The sequence below is a fragment of the Lactuca saligna genome, chromosome 2 (assembly GCF_052625555.1).
Source record: "Lactuca saligna cultivar CGN05327 chromosome 2, ASM5262555v1, whole genome shotgun sequence".
Classification (NCBI taxonomy): Eukaryota; Viridiplantae; Streptophyta; class Magnoliopsida; order Asterales; family Asteraceae; genus Lactuca; species Lactuca saligna.
Window position 1 is genome coordinate 94,134,358 of NC_136418.1, and position 18,006 is coordinate 94,152,363.

Consider the following 18,006-nt stretch of genomic DNA (forward strand, 5'->3'; position numbering starts at 1 on the left):
CCCAAAGCAGGTAATATTATGATACGTGCTAGAGGGGAATGTTACAAATTTGCTCAAATGCTCCTTGTTGTTGACCATAAAACACCAGTAACCAAAAATATGAAAGAAATGAACATTGGGTTTACAATTATTCAAACCTTCGTATGTAGTCTTGTTGAGGAGTTTAGTGATGATACTTCGGTTTTTCACAAGGCGCGCTATTACAATTGTTTCTGCCCAAAAGTAAAGAGGCAAGTTTACAGAGTTGAGCATGTATTTGGTAGCTTCTACAAGAGTTATGTTCATTCTTTCTATAATGTCATTATGGTGCGGTGTGTATGGTGCTGAAAAAATTATTATTGATTCCCTTTGACACCAAGAAGTCATTCAACAGATGATTTGTAGATTTTGTTTTGTTGTCACTTCGAATCTTTCGGATGGGAAACCTTATCTGTAATTTAATTTCCTTGATTAGATTGATCAAGGTATACGGTGTCTCTGATTTTATTCTTAAGAATAACACCCATATGAAGCAAGTGTAATCATCAACGATCAATAGGATATGCTTCTTATGATGTAAACTTGCAATAGTTAATGGAACACATAGATTGATGTGAAGTAACTCCAAAGGCTCAACAATGGATGGGTCTAGAATCAAAGGATGACTTCCTTTCGTTTTCTTTCCATACTCATAAGCAGCGCATAAAGTGTCATTGTCAAATTTAAGGAAAGGAAATCCTCACACCATTTCTCTAGTAACCAAGTTATTGATATACCGAAAATTAAGGAAGTTTCTGGTGCCATAGCCAAATGACCTCAGAGACTGCTTTTAACAGAAAACACAATTGAGGTTTACCATTGACTATAGATATATCTAATGGGAACATTGTTCCAGCAGCCTTTGATTTAATTAGACATCTTGATCTATCTTTCGTCATGATGTAGATGTATTCATCATCGAACTTAACAAGATGAACAACTTTTTAGAGTTTCCCAACACTTATGAGATTGTGTTTTAAACCTTAAACATAGGCAACCCTTTGAATCGAGAAATTTATATTTGTCAAAACCATATCCTTGGATAGTTCCATTTGCATCGTTTACGAAAGTTACGTGACCACTATGTGTGACTGCCTTAAAGTCATGAAGGTATTCCAACATTACCGTCATGTGCAAGGAGTATGCATTATCAATTAACCATTTTATTTTGTGATGCTCCTCGCACATTGCCTGCATGATTAGTTAGTTAACTTGGGCATCAAAACTTGTTTGGGGCCCGCAACAACATAAAGTGATTTCTTAACAAATTTATAAAAAGAAAATATAGCTTTAGATGTTGTTGTGGTGTGCAGTTTTCTAAATTTTGACGATGTGGTGTTCTTGTCCTCTTTTCTTTTCCGATTCCTTTTTAAGATAAAATTTATTTGCTTAGACCTAGAGGCGGTTTTCTTAACAGATGGATAAGAGATAAAGGTGAGTTTCTTTTCATTTATCCAGATGGTTTGCCTAGGTTTTGGATTTAGGAACACAATCAATGTGTTTTTCTAGATTTCTTTTCATTTCAGACTTTTCTTTGTTCTTTTGATTGACAGCTACGGTGTCATCAATCATGACTGACTTGAGTTTTTTATCAGACTTTTTGCTCAGATGAGTAATAACTACAGTGTTGTTGCTTTTCATAGGCTTGGTACTATGAGGTCTTTTAGGACTAGGTGACTTGTTGGGAGTTTTGAAGTTTTGATCCCTTTTTAACTTCTTCAAAGAGTTAGTTTTGATAAAGTTATTTTGCGCATACTTATTTTGTAAAGGTTTTTCTACCGCAGAGTTTTTTTGAAAACTTTTTCTTTGAAAATTGTGACTTTTTATTTTCAGTAACCTTGAGATTCAACTTAGCTTGCTTTTTCTTCATGCGAGATTTAATTTCAACTTTTAAGGCTTTTTTTGCTTCATCTTTGTTGACAAACTTTTTTGCTTTTGAAAAGTTTGGACTTCGGTATGGGTCTAGGTGAAGAGTCATCAGAACTGTAGAGTTCATGACATTTAGAGTATTGTCCAATTTCAAATTTATCCATTCTTACTCCTTGTGGAAGAGCTTGAATCTTAGTGGTTGAATTAATAGAAGTCTCTAGTGAGACTTTGAGTGAGGTACTGCAGAGGATGCAGTAGTCATAACTTCAAGGACAATTGCTTTTAGAGACACGTCAGGTCCTTCAAGGATTATCTCCTCATCAACATAAGATTTTAGGGACATGTTTGGTCCTTCTGAAATGATTTCCTCGTCCACATCAGATCGTGATCCAGGACATATTGTTCCAATGACTAGAATTGAGTGATAATCATTTGAGGATCCTAATGTTTCTGGGAGAATCTCTTCGATCACATAATTGCTCAAGTCATGAAGTTTACCAAAGTGACATTGGATGTCTTCAGGGTAGGTCTTATTATTGATTGGGAAGTGAAAGGTCCTGTCAGGTGGGACATATAGGTGTTCGACATTAAACCGTGGTGAGGATTTCTCTCCGGTGTTGTATCCATTTGACTAACCCCAATTGTAAGTATTATCTATAGATCCATTATTGACTAGATTTTTGATTTCTTCACTTTCATTAAAGAGATTTTCTATTAACTGATTTAAACGTAGAATTTCTACTCGGGCTAGATCTCATTGATTAAAAACAACCTAGCATCCTTCTTTAGTTTCAAATATGTTTCTAACATAGTGATCTTAAGCTTCTTGTCTTCTAGTCTTCCTCTTAAGTGGTACATCTCTTGGTTTGCTATGTTCTTTTCATCTAAAGCTTTGTTATAATATGTAAGGACGTCAACACACTTTGAGTAAGTTTTTCTAGGTGTGATTCACAGTCACACATGTTATAGTTGTTTGACTGAATCATAAATCTGACCTATTTAACGATGCTGATGTTCCCTTCTTTTGTCATGAAGCAGTAGTTCTTCTTCAGCCTTATAGATATGTCTTCAGTATCATCACCTTTTCTTGCAACGAGACACAACTTACCTCACTGCCTCTTGTTATCAGTTTCATAATCTCCATCTACCGAATACCACATTTGATGGTCTCTTCTCACTTGTGCCACAAAAGCTTTTCGATTGCTTTTTCCTTGTCTTCAACCTCTTGAGTCATTCTAAGATAGAATGCTTTATCCTTCACCACATTAGCCTTTCAATCTCTAGTAAAGTGATTTTCCTTGTGACATTTATGGCATATGAGAACTCCATATTTCTTCTCTTTGGTGCCAACTACGGTGTTAGAAGGTTTGTCTTCTTTTGGTGCTTCAATGGAGTTGGTAAGCATCAAATGTGTATTCTAAGACTGGTTGATATGGCGGTTTCTAGGATATCTGGAGGGTTGAAGATAGTGGTAAGGAGAGTTGTTCTGTGCATTGTAATTACCGTTAAAGGTGTCTGGTAAACTGTTGATTTTTGAGATAGTTTGGTGGTGGAAGCCCGTTGAATTGTTGGCTAACCAAGGATAAGGCATTTTGAAAAGCTTCTTCATCACTAGGTTGCATCTCCAGTTCATATGAATGCAGTGTGTCATCATATGAGGTTTGGTATGAGGATACTAAGGTGGTCTGTTGGAATACTACGGTCAGTGAGCAACCAAGACGAGTGGTCCGCCAATATCCATATAGTCTTTCATCATCGTAAATTCTTGAGCTTGAAGTTCATCGTAGATTTTGTACATCGATAGGGTTTTGATTTTGTTGTCTCCTTGAACTATCATCTTTTCCATGATCCATTTCTTCGCTAAACCATTCAGGAACTGCAGATTTGTTTCATGATCACTTCGAGTAATACCTGCATTTGAGAGGTTGGTGACGATGATGTTGAATCTTTTGAAGGAATCATCAAGACTGTCTCCAGGATGAGCTTTGAAGTTGTTAAAATTATTCAAGGTTGTGGTCAACATCTTGTATTGAGCTCGTTCAGTTTCTTAATACAGATTTTTAAGAACATACCAGATTTCTTTTGTAGATTTACAGTTAATAATAAGATCAAAATTGTTAGGAGGAACTCCACAAGAGATTTCATAGAAATCAATTTCATCTTTTCTATGTCATATTTGGTAGGTATGGTCATGGAAGCTTGACCACCTCCAAGTATGGTTTGAGTTCCATCAGTGATAATGGGTGTAAGGACAGGTACATGTGGTCCTTTTTCTACATATCTCCAAACTTCCTTACCAATTCTTTTTAAATCTCTTTCCATTCTTTCAGACTAATGATGATATTCACTTACAACAAGTATTGGAGCTTGATTAGAACCTCCAACATTGTTAGATACATTTAATGAGTAAAGTTGTGCAATTTTCCTTGTTTTTGAGAAAGATGAGCTAAGTGGTATAGAAGGCCTTTTAAATCAGAGTTTTTCTTTAGAAGAGATTATGGATTTTCAAAGAAATTAAAAACAACCACTATGGATCTGATACCAATTCTTGAGAGAATAACTTAGTTATAAAGAGATTATGATGTGGAATTTAAGTTAATCTCACGGATCTTTTTAAAATTCAACAATAAAAGATAACAAAATTATAAAGGAAACATAACAACAATATACATCATTAAATGTAGGCAAGTTAAAAGGATACCAGTGGAATCATAACTTAGTTTGCAGTCAAACACATGTTATTAAGTGATGAACAACTAAGTATGAACAAAGAGATATGAATGATAGGGAGACTTGTTTATTGATATGATAAGGTTACAAGTAGGATGAAATCAGACACACTCAAACGATTACAAGACTATCTTTTTATAGGAAGAAATAGTACAAGTCAACAAATAAGATAATCCAAACAATTGTGATCTAGACGGCCATGCTTCTCAAGCTTAGGACTGACAAAACCAACCTAACACACAACGTCAGAAAAGGTGATCATTACTTTTCTGACACTGCGATATCCATAATAGACAAAAGCTTTCAACTCTTCACGTCTCCTTATCTTCGGTCTTGAAGTCTCCAATCAAGACAATGCAGTTAACTTCTCGCTAGCACTTCGCTTCCAAACTCTTCGCTACTCAGTTAAAAACAAGTTTTCGCTTCTAGATACACTTCATAACTATTGAGGGTCACTTTCGTGTATCAACAGTTTGACAAGTTAAAAAATAGCTTAAAATCTAGTTTTTTTTTTTAAGACATACTAACTTTTTGAAAATTACTTAAACTAACTTTTTCAATAGTTTTTAAATTTTTTTTACAAATATACATTTAATTAATTATAAAAATCATTTTTTTTTTCTAAGTATCATTTTATATCTTCTAACTAGTTCATCAACTAGTTTTATCAAATATTATTTTTTACAAGCTACCTGATAAGTTGACAGCTGATTTTTCAGCTATCATGTAACTTTTCAACTATTACGTTAAAAATAACCTAAAACAAAAAACATTAAAAAAAGATTAAAGATATATTTCGATAAATCTAAAAAAACTTAATTCAAATATACAAACACAAAGATTGACTCATGTTAATTATTTAAAATTTGAAACTTTATCTTACATATGTTATTTTATCTTTATCGCACGTTTTATATATTTTTTAAATTTTATTTGTTTCTTGACTAACTGTTATTAATTATAATTTTTTTATAAAATCAATTTATTTATTATTTAACCGATAACTATTTTAACTTTTGGTTTTCTTAATGGATTATTTGCTCATGTAGCATCAAAGTTACGATGAAGGACTTTTTGACCAGCGAGATTTGTTTATTACTTTCTAACTATTTTAACTTTTGGTGTTCCATGGATTATTTGTTCATCCCGTTATACGACAATGTTAATGTATGTTAGGTAAATATGATGGACATTGTAAAATAAATTGATACATTCACTTTGATTAAAAGGCTATTGAAACTTTATCTCACACATGTTATTTTATCTTTATCTCATGTTTTATATATTTTTTTAAATTTTATTTGTTGCTTGACTAATTGTTATTAATTATAATTTTTTTATAAAATAAATTTATTTATTATTTAACCGATAACTATTTTAACTTTTCGTGTTCCTATGGATTATTTGCTCATGTGGCATCAAAGTTACGATGAATTACTTTCTGACTAGGGAAATTTATCTATTACTTTTTAACTATTTTAACTTTTCGTGTTCCCATAATCCCATGGATTATTTGTTTATCCCATTATAAGACAATGTTGATACACGTTAGGGAAATGTTATGGACATTGTAAAATAAATTGATACATCAAAACCGAAAGAATACCACAACAATTGATAAATAAGCACCATAATTGTTATTGATAAAGTTCTCGAATATATTACTAGACATTAAGGTATAAAAACAAACACGAGATGAAGTAACAACTCCAATCCTACAATAACCGAAATTTAATTCTCAAATTGATATGTTAAAAACAATCCACTAAGACCCTATTTAGAATAGAAATCAGCCTAATTGCCATGTGATACTAATACTAGAGTAAGGATAAAAATCGCCTAATAAAATTGGGAACCAAATTCTAGAATAAGGATACTAGAATCATTATTTTCACTGTGTGATTAACCCCTTATCTTTTATCTAAATATAGCTAAATTTGGCATACTAACCCTTTATATGTGTTTTTATCTTCCCTTTGAGTTTCTTGCAGTTTGGATAAATATTTTAGCCGTGTTTAGACTTTAGTAACGAGCTTTTGAAAATATTGAGGAGCTTTTTTAACTTTAAAAAAATAAATAAATAAAATAAAAAACTCCTAACCAAAACCTACTTTAAGTACTTTTGAAAACTTTTAATTTTATATAAATTTCAACAACTTACACACTAAACATAAATAAAAGTTACAATTTTCACTTATTTTTATCAAACAGACCCTTAATGTTTATGGATCAAAACTTGTTAGGATGAACATGAAGCCGAATTTTGACTTTCTAAGATCTTAAACAAACCCGAAGATTGTAGATGTAAAAATCAAATTGGTAAACTTTGTTAAATATTGCATCCTTGATTTTGTTTCCAACAATTTGATATTATTATCTCCCTACAATTTTCAATCTCTTGAAAACGAAATTATGATTAATCATATCCAACATGTAAAAGATTAAATGATTAATCATCTAATTCACAATATAGAAATACACCAAGAACACATTTATATCCATATAACCATGTTCTTCTCAGCATTACTCATTGGGTTGTTTCGAGTTCCTTAAAAGACCCCCAAAAATGTCGCAACAGCAAAAAGTAGAAATAATACTCCTCCCAAATACCCAACCTGACAAATCATTACTTCAATTAGATTATTTGTTTTTTATAATTCAAAAATGACAATAATTTTTTTCTTGTTATATATAATTCTATTTTAAGGTTTTAGGGTATTAAATCTTTTATTCTTATAACAATTATATTAATACATACAATTAACTTTTTACATGATGTTCAATTTGTTAATATGCAATTCATCTAACAATATATCTTTATTTGAAAAAGCTTATTTCTATGAAATAACATATTTTTGTCATTTATCAGTTTAATTTCATTTAGATTTGTAATTATACACAACAAAAAACATGTTTGAAATTTTGAATGACTTATTTTGTTTTCTTCAAGCCAACCAAACATGACATGATGAGGAAAAATATTATTTTGTTATATAAGTTCTGTGGGATTTAACTCTATTCTATACATTAGTTTAATGATTATTATTAATGAAAAGGTAATTAAACCCCATAGAACTTATAATAAAAATAACTAAAAATTTTGAAGGTAGATAACCTAATCAAGTCAAAAGAAAGAATTACCAGTTTTTCAGAAATATAATTGGCAAGAAAGGCCCCTCCAACTGCTGCTATGGAGGTTGCTAGTAGATGTCCAGCTATGGCTCCACTTGCCACACCCCATGGAGACTGTCATACAAAAAAAAAATATGACTTTTGGTTTCATTAATTTATGACAAATCTTCATAAATAGTCCCTGTGGTTTCCATGAATATCAACATCAGTCCCTAACTTTTTCCGATCTCATGGAAGGTCCCTGTGGTTTCATGAGATCGGAAAATGTTAGGGACTGATGTTGATATTCATGGAAACCACAGGGACCATTTATGAAGATTTGTCATGGAAGGTCCATGTGGTTTCATGAGATCGGAAAATGTTAGGGACTGATGTTGATATTCATGGAAACCACAGGGACCATTTATGAAGATTTGTCATGGAAGGTCCCTGTGGTTTCACGAGATCGGAAAAAGTTAGGGACTGAAGTTGATATTCATGGAAACCACAGGGACAATTTATCAAGATTTGTCTTAATTTATTTATAATAGCATCATACTTTCAATTATTTATTTATTTATTATTATTTACATATTTTTAATGTACCTGAGCAGCCCCAAGAGCTATGGTTGCAAGCATTGACCGGTCGCCCCATTCCTACAAATTTGCAATCAAATTTATTTATTTTTTTAATGAAAAATAAACAGCTTCATATCCAAAAAAAGAATTGAAAGTTAAATAGTTTTAAAGTCGCATACCCAACAAAAAGATTATAAAGATCGACATTTTTAGAAAGTGGTGTGATAAAGGCTTAAATACAAGAAATAATAACAACATTCTTTATTGAATTCTTTTTATAGCATTCTACCTCCATTTCTTCTTATTAGAGCATTGTATTTTAAAAAATCTACCAAATTATATAACAATAATAAAACAAAGCAATATTTGACGATATAAATCTTTTTTGGCTTTAAATTATCTCCCCACTGTTTCAAGATCAAGTTATAGTTTTAATGAATAAAAAAAGATCAAGACTTTTCAATTGAAAAACATACCAAATTATATCAATGTCATCCAAATACAAAACAATTTTCACTGCTATAATTGGATATGTTTGTCTAACTACAACACCATGATACAAAATAAAAAAACACAAAGTATAATATTGTAAAAAAAAATATTGTAAGTAAAAAAAAAAGAAGAGGATTACCGCAAAAAATACAAGACTGAATGACTTCCAAATGATTTCAAAAGGATTCTTGAGCTGTTTAGATGCCTACATGTATACCAAATATTTGTTTTAAAAAAAAAAAAAGAAACTCAAATTGTTAAATATAAGTCAAATGAATGATCATTAATCACCTTTTCTTTCACCAATTCCTCAGCTTCTGCATATTCATCAAGTTCATTACTATTTTTCTCACCATTTTTAGCATTACTTGATGGAAGATCCCATGCATCCTTTATAGCTTTAAGACCAAAGAACATCAAAAGAGTCACTGCTGCATATTCTCCAATTGGCAACGCTGCATAAACCATGGAAATTTAGACATATTTTACACAAAAAAAAAAAAAAAAAATGAAGATGAAAGTGCAATGCTGTAACGGAAATATAGAAATATTTACTTGTCTGGAATTGAGCTGGAACCGAATTAAAAATCCTTCCAATTATGACCGAAAAAACAGTCATTAGTGATAAAGCACCCATTGATCCCAAAATAACCTGATCACAATTTTTTAATCCATAAAAGTTAATGAATTTGATGCAACGAACATGACAGGTTATACTGTGTTTGGCATGCAATGGACGGGGACCGACAAAATCTGCCGTTTTTTGTCCCATTCAAAAAGGTGGAAAAATGACTCGCTGTCAGTCTGTCATTTCGTGAAAAGACGTGAATGCCCTTTTCATCGTGGAAAATAGCCCTAGAAAGGATGTAATTTGTTTTGTAATGTCCAGTGTAACAAATTTATTGGAGATATGAGGAGATCGTACCAGTCCTTTATCATATTGCATGGCCAATAAAGCTGCAATGAAAAACGTCTGATCAAGTAAAGGAAAGTGGATATTAGTTGCTAATTTCAGTTTAAATATACGTTTATGTAAGGAAATAATTAGTATGTGGTGGATATTTATATACCTTGTCTCCAATTTCAGAAACAAAAATTAATGTAAAAGCAGCTGTGAAGCCTGACTTTGCGATTGCTGCTAAGAGAGAGGGAGGTGCACCCTTTCCAAAGGCGATTATTGAAAATACTAAAGCACATCCGGATAGCACAAGGGCTATTGAGACTGGATAACGAATTTGATCTGGAAGCTTTTTACTGTGAAACACATGGTAAAAGTAAAATAATTTAAAAGAGATTTATGGTCTGTTTGGTTTGATGGAATGGAATAACAAAGGAATGGAATAGAAAGGGTAATGGAATTAGTCATTGCGTTTAGGGATGCAAATGGGGGTGGATATTAGCGGGGACTACAATCTCCATCCCCATACCCGTACTCTGCTCACAATGCCCGTCCCCGCCTAATACTTGACGGATTCGGGTGAAAAAATTACGAGTTCAGAATTTTCATTTTCGAGACACGAGTCGACAACTATGCCAAATGGTGTTTCTTTTTCATGCCATTGCATTCCATGATGGCATGAAAAAGAAACACCCTTTGGCATAGCTGTCAACTCATGACTCGAAAACTGAATTTTTCAAACACACACACACACACACACACACACATATATATATATATATATATATATATATATATATATATATATATATATATATAAGTTTGCAAGTTTCAACTTATGACTTGTTACTTGTTCAAAAATCATACAAAATATCATATAGCATCTAACAATATCATAAGTGTATTTATGTTTTGATTATTTTATAGATCAAGGTAATATACTATAATATCTATTATTAATAGCCTAATATTTGTCTCTTTTTTTATTGCTACTAGTTCCTACATTCTTTTTAAGACATTCATGAACATCCATCACTGAGATATCTTCCGATAGACACGCATCCTCCGTCTCGGTGATCTATTCATCATCCGAATCTATATCCGATAAAGAAATAGGATCATAGGTTTCTCCTTGATATCGTCTATTTTCAAGTCACGTATTTAAGGTTAATATTGTATTTTACAAACACTGAAGCATTTAACCATTGTTGCTCTAAACGGTTTCTCTTTGAAATGTACATGGTTAAATGTACTCCAATTTCTCTCACATCCCGTGACAATACATATGAGGCTTAGCACACGAACGACTAGATATTGAAGTTTCGGGCACTTGTTTTCATAGTCCAACCACTGCTTTGCGGGTTGTATCTTCTTTCTCATTACTTTGTTTTAGATAAACCAAACATTCCAATGCTTTCATTTAACTTATCAAGTTGCCCATGAATTTTTATGTTTGTTTGTCTATTATACATCTTCTCAATAACGATGTACAGTCCAAGTTTGACTTCATCATCAACACAAAAGTTCTCATCAAAATGAAGATTATTTTAAAATTTAAAATAACATAATTATTAGTTCATTATATATAAAGTAAAAAGTATTTTTTTTTCATAAAAAGAAGTGCAACATTGGATTAAGATAGTATCTATCAACATCAAGGGGCTTTATAGAATTATATATCCCATTTCAGATCAATCTTTTTCCCAAATGGATTTATATCTTGCTTCAACGCCTCTTTATTTTCTCTTTTGCATGATTCATGGCTTTATATATATATATATATATATATATATATATATATATATATATATATATATATATATATATATATATTACCCCATTGCAAGTTTTACATCTCCATCCATAACGCTTAATACTTTATAAATAGGAATTACACAACTCAAACAATATTTTCAAAGATTTATATGCTCAAGAATCATTTTAGAATGATATTACTAATAACATATGCTTCTAAAAAGTCACACCAAAAACAAGTTGACACAAATAGATTATTCATAAGAATTTTATTATTGATAAATATTCATAACTCTTATAGTTAATTGGAAATCATTTATTTTTTAAAATATTAATTTCAAATGCTAAGTACCATAATATATTATAATGTATGATATATAAATCAATGTATATCTTTTTGGACTAGAAAGACTTTTGTCTTTTATATTATGAGTTTATATCTTACTTGAAAGTATTTTTATACCGATCTTTGTCTTTTCTTCTTTTTGCTGTGAGTTAATAAAAGAAGAGACAATATATGGTTTCTTGATTATTTTATTAGGAAAGACATGCTTTAGAAGCATGTTTTGACAATATGATTAAGCATGAGATGTGAACTCATGAAACTTTTTAAAGCAAGAAATGAGATAGCAAATCTTGTAACTCCCGCTCGAGTTAGTTCTCGATCACCGAAAAACCTTTGAAACAATAATAGCAAAACACCATGTTGATAGATGTACACGGTTACTTTCTTTTGTTTTATCTATGGTGTGCTTGAAGGTTTTACCGTCTCTAATAATATCAAGTCGATTAAATGTGCAGCACACTGTGATCAAAATAAGCAAGGTCTCTTACTTTCTAATATGGTACCAGCTAACACATAAGTCGAAGCATTGTTGGAAAGAGACTTCGCTTGTTTTGATTACCGTGTGCTACACAATTAATGGACTTGATGTTACAAGATATTGGAGACGGTAAAATCTTCATAGACACCATAGAAAAAGCAAAGAAAATAACTGTGTATATCTATTGACATGGTGTTTGTTTATCAATGTTTCAAAGGTTTAAATGTTTCAAAGGTTTACCGGTGATAAAGAACTAACTCGATCGGTGGTTACAAAATTTGCTACCTTATTTCTTACTTTAAAAAAGTTTCATGAGTTGAAGACTCCTATTCAGGAGTTGTTTGCTTCAAAAAGTGGGCCGAATGTAACTTTGCTTCTTCAAATAACGAGAAGTTGGTTGAAAATATTATTCTTGTTGATGTTAACTTCTGAAAGACAATAAAATATTGTCTGAATTGTGTAATTCCTATTTACAAAGTATTGAGGCTTATAGATGGATATGTAAAACCTATGAGGGGTATATATATATATATATATATATATATATATATATATATATATATATATATATATATATATATATAAAGCCATGGATCGTGCAAAAAAGCAAATGAAGGAAACTTTAATGGCATTGAAGCAAGATATCAATCAATTTGGGAAAAAGATTAATCTAAGATGGGATATACAACTCGAGATGGGATATGCAACTCCAAAGGCCCATCATGTTGCATGATACTATTTTAATCCAAGGTCTCACCTCTTTTTATGAAAATAAAAATACTTATTATTTTATATATAATGAACTAATAATTATGTTATTTTAAATTTGAAAACAACATTCATTTTCATGAGACTTTTGGATGATTATAAAGTCAAACTTGAATTGTACAACTTTATTGAGAAGATGTATGATAGACCTAATAGGCATAAAACGTATAAACAACTTGATAAGTTCAATGAAAACATTGGAATGTTTGGTTTATTTGCAACCAAAGCAATGAGAAAGATGTTCCAACTTCCAATCAGTGGTTGAACTATGAAAATGAGTGCCTGAAGCTTCAACTACATTTGACCATATACACTCCAAAAAGAGAAACTGTCTAGAGCAACAAATGCTAAATGCTTTAGTGTTTGTCAAATACAATATTAACCTCAATACGAGGCTTGAAAAGATACGAGAACAAGCAGAAACCTATGATCGTATTTCTTTATCGGTTATGTGGATTCATATTCAGATGATGATGAATGGATCACCGAAAAGGAGGATGCATGTCTCACGAAAGTTATCTCGTGGATGGATATCCATGAATGTTGTAAAGAGGATATAGGAACTAGTAGCAATAAAAGAAAAAGAGGTAAATATTATGCTCTTAATAATATTATTATATTACATTCCCTTGATTTATAAAATAGTTAAAATATAAATATACTTATGAGTTTTAATTGTTTCTAAGGCCGAGCAACCTAAACAAGGTCCTAATTGCGAATACGCAAAACGACAATTGTTGATAATGACCAGGAGAGAGATGAGGTTGGACTCCAAGAAATATCTGTTTAATCTAGAATAAGATAAAGATGATGTGTGACCACTTTGAAGTTTAATAGTGATACAGATGATGACTTTCACTAGTTATGATATTGTTAGATATTATATGATATTTTGTATGATTTTTGAACAAGTAACAAGTCCCACGTTCTAACTTTCGAACTTGCAATGTTTTAGTAAAGGTGCATCAATATTTAACACGTATTATATATATATATATATATATATATATATATATATATATATATATATATATATATATATATATATAGGAATGAGTTCTATGGAAAACAAATAACTAGGGCAACATCTACCGGAACCAATAATCAAATGACACGTGTCCATTTCTTTCTTCACAAGTAATGTATTGTGGCAGTTATTGTGGAAGTGATGTGTTGTCATGTTTTCATTGGTTCAAATATGTGTTGCCCTAATCATTCATTTTCCATATAACTCTTCCCTATATATATATATATATATATATATATATATATATATATATATATATATATATATATATATATATATCATGACCCTTACGAGTCAAGTCACGAGTTGAAAATTTCCATTTCAAGTCACGAGTCGACAACTATGATTACACACAAAATCAGTACATAAATTCAACTCTATTCTATTCATTACTTCAGTTATGATTAATGAAGTTTTTGTACAATAAAAAATCAACATCATAACCCAAATAATTTCAAATTTTTATATTTTTTCGTTAATTCAACAAAATGAAATTTTAATCAAATTAAAATAATAAAAAAACTTTAAAAAAAATCCTTTCTCATTAAACAATATATAAATAAAATTCAATTATTGCACTTTTTTATGGAATGAAAAAAAAAAAAAAAAAAAAACACCCTCTACCATCAGGTAAAACAAACAAGTTGTTCCCATTCCTATGGAATGAACTATTCCATTCCTTCCCCAATTCCATCATTACCAACACTATCTTAAATTATGCTTTCAGGGCTTATCCAATAACATTTGGATTATATCACTCATCTTCAAATTGGTGTATAGATAACAATCATTCCCATTTCCCAACTTAATAAGCAAGAAAAAAAAAAATCCAATCTTTACAAGAAAAGATTCAATCCCAAAGCTCATTTCTTCCCCATAACTGAATCACCTAAAAAACCCATAAAGCAATATAATCAAAATTCAGAAGAGAACTCACATTGGTGAACTTTCATTGGTTTGATCATTAGTAGACAGATTTTGGTTATCATTTCCATCTCTCTCTGCATATCCACCAGAACTAGCACCAACATTAAATGCATTTGCTGTAACTCTGTTGCCTCGCAAGTGTGGTTTCAATATATCTCTTCTTTCAACTGTATAAAGAACAAAATTCCATTAATTTTATGCGTTTCCTTTTATTTTAACAGCATTCATCTTCATAATGGAATCGTTTTCTCGTTTGAGTTCCAACCAAAATAAACCCTCGAAATTCTCAAACTAGATAAAACCCCAGAATAATAAAGTACACTCACGAATTCAAGAGTGAATTACGGATACGCAACTAAATATCTGTTGATTTTATACAAAATTAAGAGAAATTAAGCAGGCTGTAGCAGAAACCATGAAATTTTGAGAACTGAAATGCAAGAGAAAACTTACATGATGACGATGAAGAGGACGAACATGTCGTTCTTGTGGATAAATCAGCAAAGAAACGCGAAGAATCTGGAGAAACCAATAAAGGAAGCTTCGGTCTTGTATTTGATGACACCAATACTGGTGTTTGATGGAGAATTAGGCCTGTCATCTCTATGGCGAAGTGGGGTTTCACTTATAATTTCAGATCCATTTCTTTCAGTAAATGCATCTGAAACAATCGAACTGTGGGATACTGGAACTTTGATGTTAAATGGGTGAAGAGAATGAAGAGGGTATAACCAGTGTTGTTGATGATGAGGGTTGAGGAATCGGACACCAACAACTCTATCTTTTTTGGGGGGCAAAAGTATGATTTGTTGCTAGAGTCGTGGGAGATTTGCCGTACCCGATGGTCGGGTGGATAGAAAAAAAAAAAAAAGAAGAAATGATGGCAAATTGGCAGGTTTCTAGAAACGACGTCGTTGGTCTTGTTGGGCAATTGGGTTATTTATGATTGGATGAATGTTGATGCGAGTTACTTGTAGGTGATCTCGTTTTCTTGAGTATCAGCATCTACATTAAACATCGACACCTGAATTTTCCAAATGTAATCAAGACAAATTCTTAGTGTCATATAATATTAAGAGGGTGTTTGGATAAATAAGTTTTTAGCTTGTTTACTTATTGTATTATTTATTGTGGTGGAAATAAATAGCTTTTTAAAAAATGTTTGGATTATCTTATTGTAGTAGAAATAAATAATAAACAATAAATATTTGATAAACAAAACAGTTAATACGAGTAAAATGAGATAAAAAAAAATAAAAAAAATAAGACTTCCTCTTATATTTTAACATAATTTTCTTATTCAAACAAAACATTTTTGTTTTTTAAATAATAATAATAATATTTTTTTTATTCATAATAACTAAAAAAACATTTTGCACATTATTTTTACACCTATTTTTACCTAAAAAAACATTTTTTTTATTTATATGAAACCACAAATTTCATTCCAAATCTATATTATCCAACATATTATCCAAAATATCAAACATACTAACCAAAATAGTTTTATGCTACTACATTAAATCATAAAAATCGTTTCAAAACAAATCATACGTCATTACGTGCACGAGCGTTTGACATTGAGAATATTTGGCTCGCAATCATATCGCGTACTGCACTCATATAGATATCGTCACTTCTGCGTCGTGTACTTGATACTTCGTCATGTGGTTCAATATCATCATCGGGTTCTTCATTATTGCGTGGAATATAAGATTCTTCTTGCGTTATTTGAAATGTTGCATCACCACTACCGCTTATTCTAATGTAATTGTGAATTGCCATTGAAGCTAGCACAATTTTTACTTGGGTCTCGAAGTTGAAATTTACATGCATATCTCTTAGTAACACACACCGAGCCTTCCAGACTCCAAAAGTTCGTTCAATTACATTGCGAAGTGACGAATGATAGTAGTTAAATTTTTCTTTGAAGCTTTTTGGTTCCCGCGAGGCACGAGTCTATCCACGTCGAAAATCAGGAATGTGATAACGGATGTTTGAACCTTTGTAGGGAGCAAGATAACCTTTTGTATTAGGATATTCGACTTCTACAAGGTAAAACTTACCTATAGAAGTAAAAAAAAAAAAAAAAAAAAAAAAATTGTTATTCATTTATGTGGTTTGAAAATATAAAACTTCTATTAATAAGTAATGATACTAACCATCGGCTGGAAGTGGAAACTTAACTTTACGTCTCCTTCGCGCATCATTGAAAATTCTCGTGTCATGTGCAGTCCCCTCTCTCCAGCCCACGCAAAGGTAAAGCACATGTTGAAATCACATGTTGCCATAATATTTTGAGTAACACAATTCTTTCGTCCAATGTATTTGATTTGGTCACGTTGCGGAACAAAGGCCTTCACGTGTGTTCCATCGATGGCACCAATACAATCCTACAAATTCAAAAAATATAATAAGTTGCCAATTATTTTGTAACATCCTAAAATTCAAGGCCAAAAAATTTGTTTTTAAATAAATTATAACATAAAAACCATCGATATAAAAAAATTCATAATGATATCTCAAGTCACAATCAATATGTCAATAATCCAAAACATGTCACCATAAAAACCACTTTGTCAAAAGTAAAATAAATCAGAGTACACTCCCAGGAAACTCCATGCGAAAAACATGCGTGTGTGATGAGCTGCTACACCACCGGCTCTTTCCCCTTAGACCAAGAGGTACCTGAAACCAAAACTGAAACTGTAAGCACAAAGCTTAGTGAGTTCCCCACCATACCCATAACACATAATCATCGGTATCTTTCAACCGGCAACCGGGAGCTACCCTCCCCTTCGGTATCTTTCAACCGGAAACCGGGAGCTACCCTCCCCTTTGGTATCTTTCAACCGGAAACCAGGAGCTACCCTCCCTTTTGGTATTTTTCAACTGGTATCCGGGAACTAACCCCCCCTTATGTATCTTTCAACCGGTATCTGGGGGCTATTTCACCCCTACCCCTATCACATATTACATGTCATAACATATTGGTTTCATGATAACAT

At 31.5% G+C, this 18,006-nt stretch overlaps 1 protein-coding gene across 1 annotated transcript; it reads right to left on the minus strand.

Moving 5' to 3' along the window:
• Nucleotides 1–6,922: 6,922 nt before the first annotated feature.
• On the minus strand, nt 6,923–15,870 carry LOC145031204 (protein PAM71-homolog, chloroplastic). The gene is made up of 10 exons (XM_078979718.1): nt 15,452–15,870; nt 15,009–15,165; nt 9,870–10,053; nt 9,725–9,772; nt 9,355–9,451; nt 9,091–9,254; nt 8,939–9,004; nt 8,335–8,385; nt 7,759–7,863; nt 6,923–7,232 (listed from the first exon to the last, which is right to left on the minus strand). Exons 1-10 carry the CDS (start codon nt 15,597–15,599, stop codon nt 7,167–7,169), a joined length of 1,086 nt encoding a protein of 361 aa, XP_078835844.1. The 5' UTR covers nt 15,600–15,870; the 3' UTR covers nt 6,923–7,166.
• Nucleotides 15,871–18,006: the final 2,136 nt, after the last annotated feature.

Coding starts and splice junctions, on each gene's coding strand:
- LOC145031204 (XM_078979718.1), bottom strand. CDS start 15,599: ATGACAGGCCTAATTCTCCATCAAACACCAGTATTGGTGTCATCAAAT. Junction 9,255..9,354: donor TCCAGCTCAATTCCAGACAA/GTAAATATTTCT, acceptor TGGTTTATGCAG/CGTTGCCAATTGGAGAATAT. Junction 9,005..9,090: donor AGGAATTGGTGAAAGAAAAG/GTGATTAATGAT, acceptor GTATACATGTAG/GCATCTAAACAGCTCAAGAA.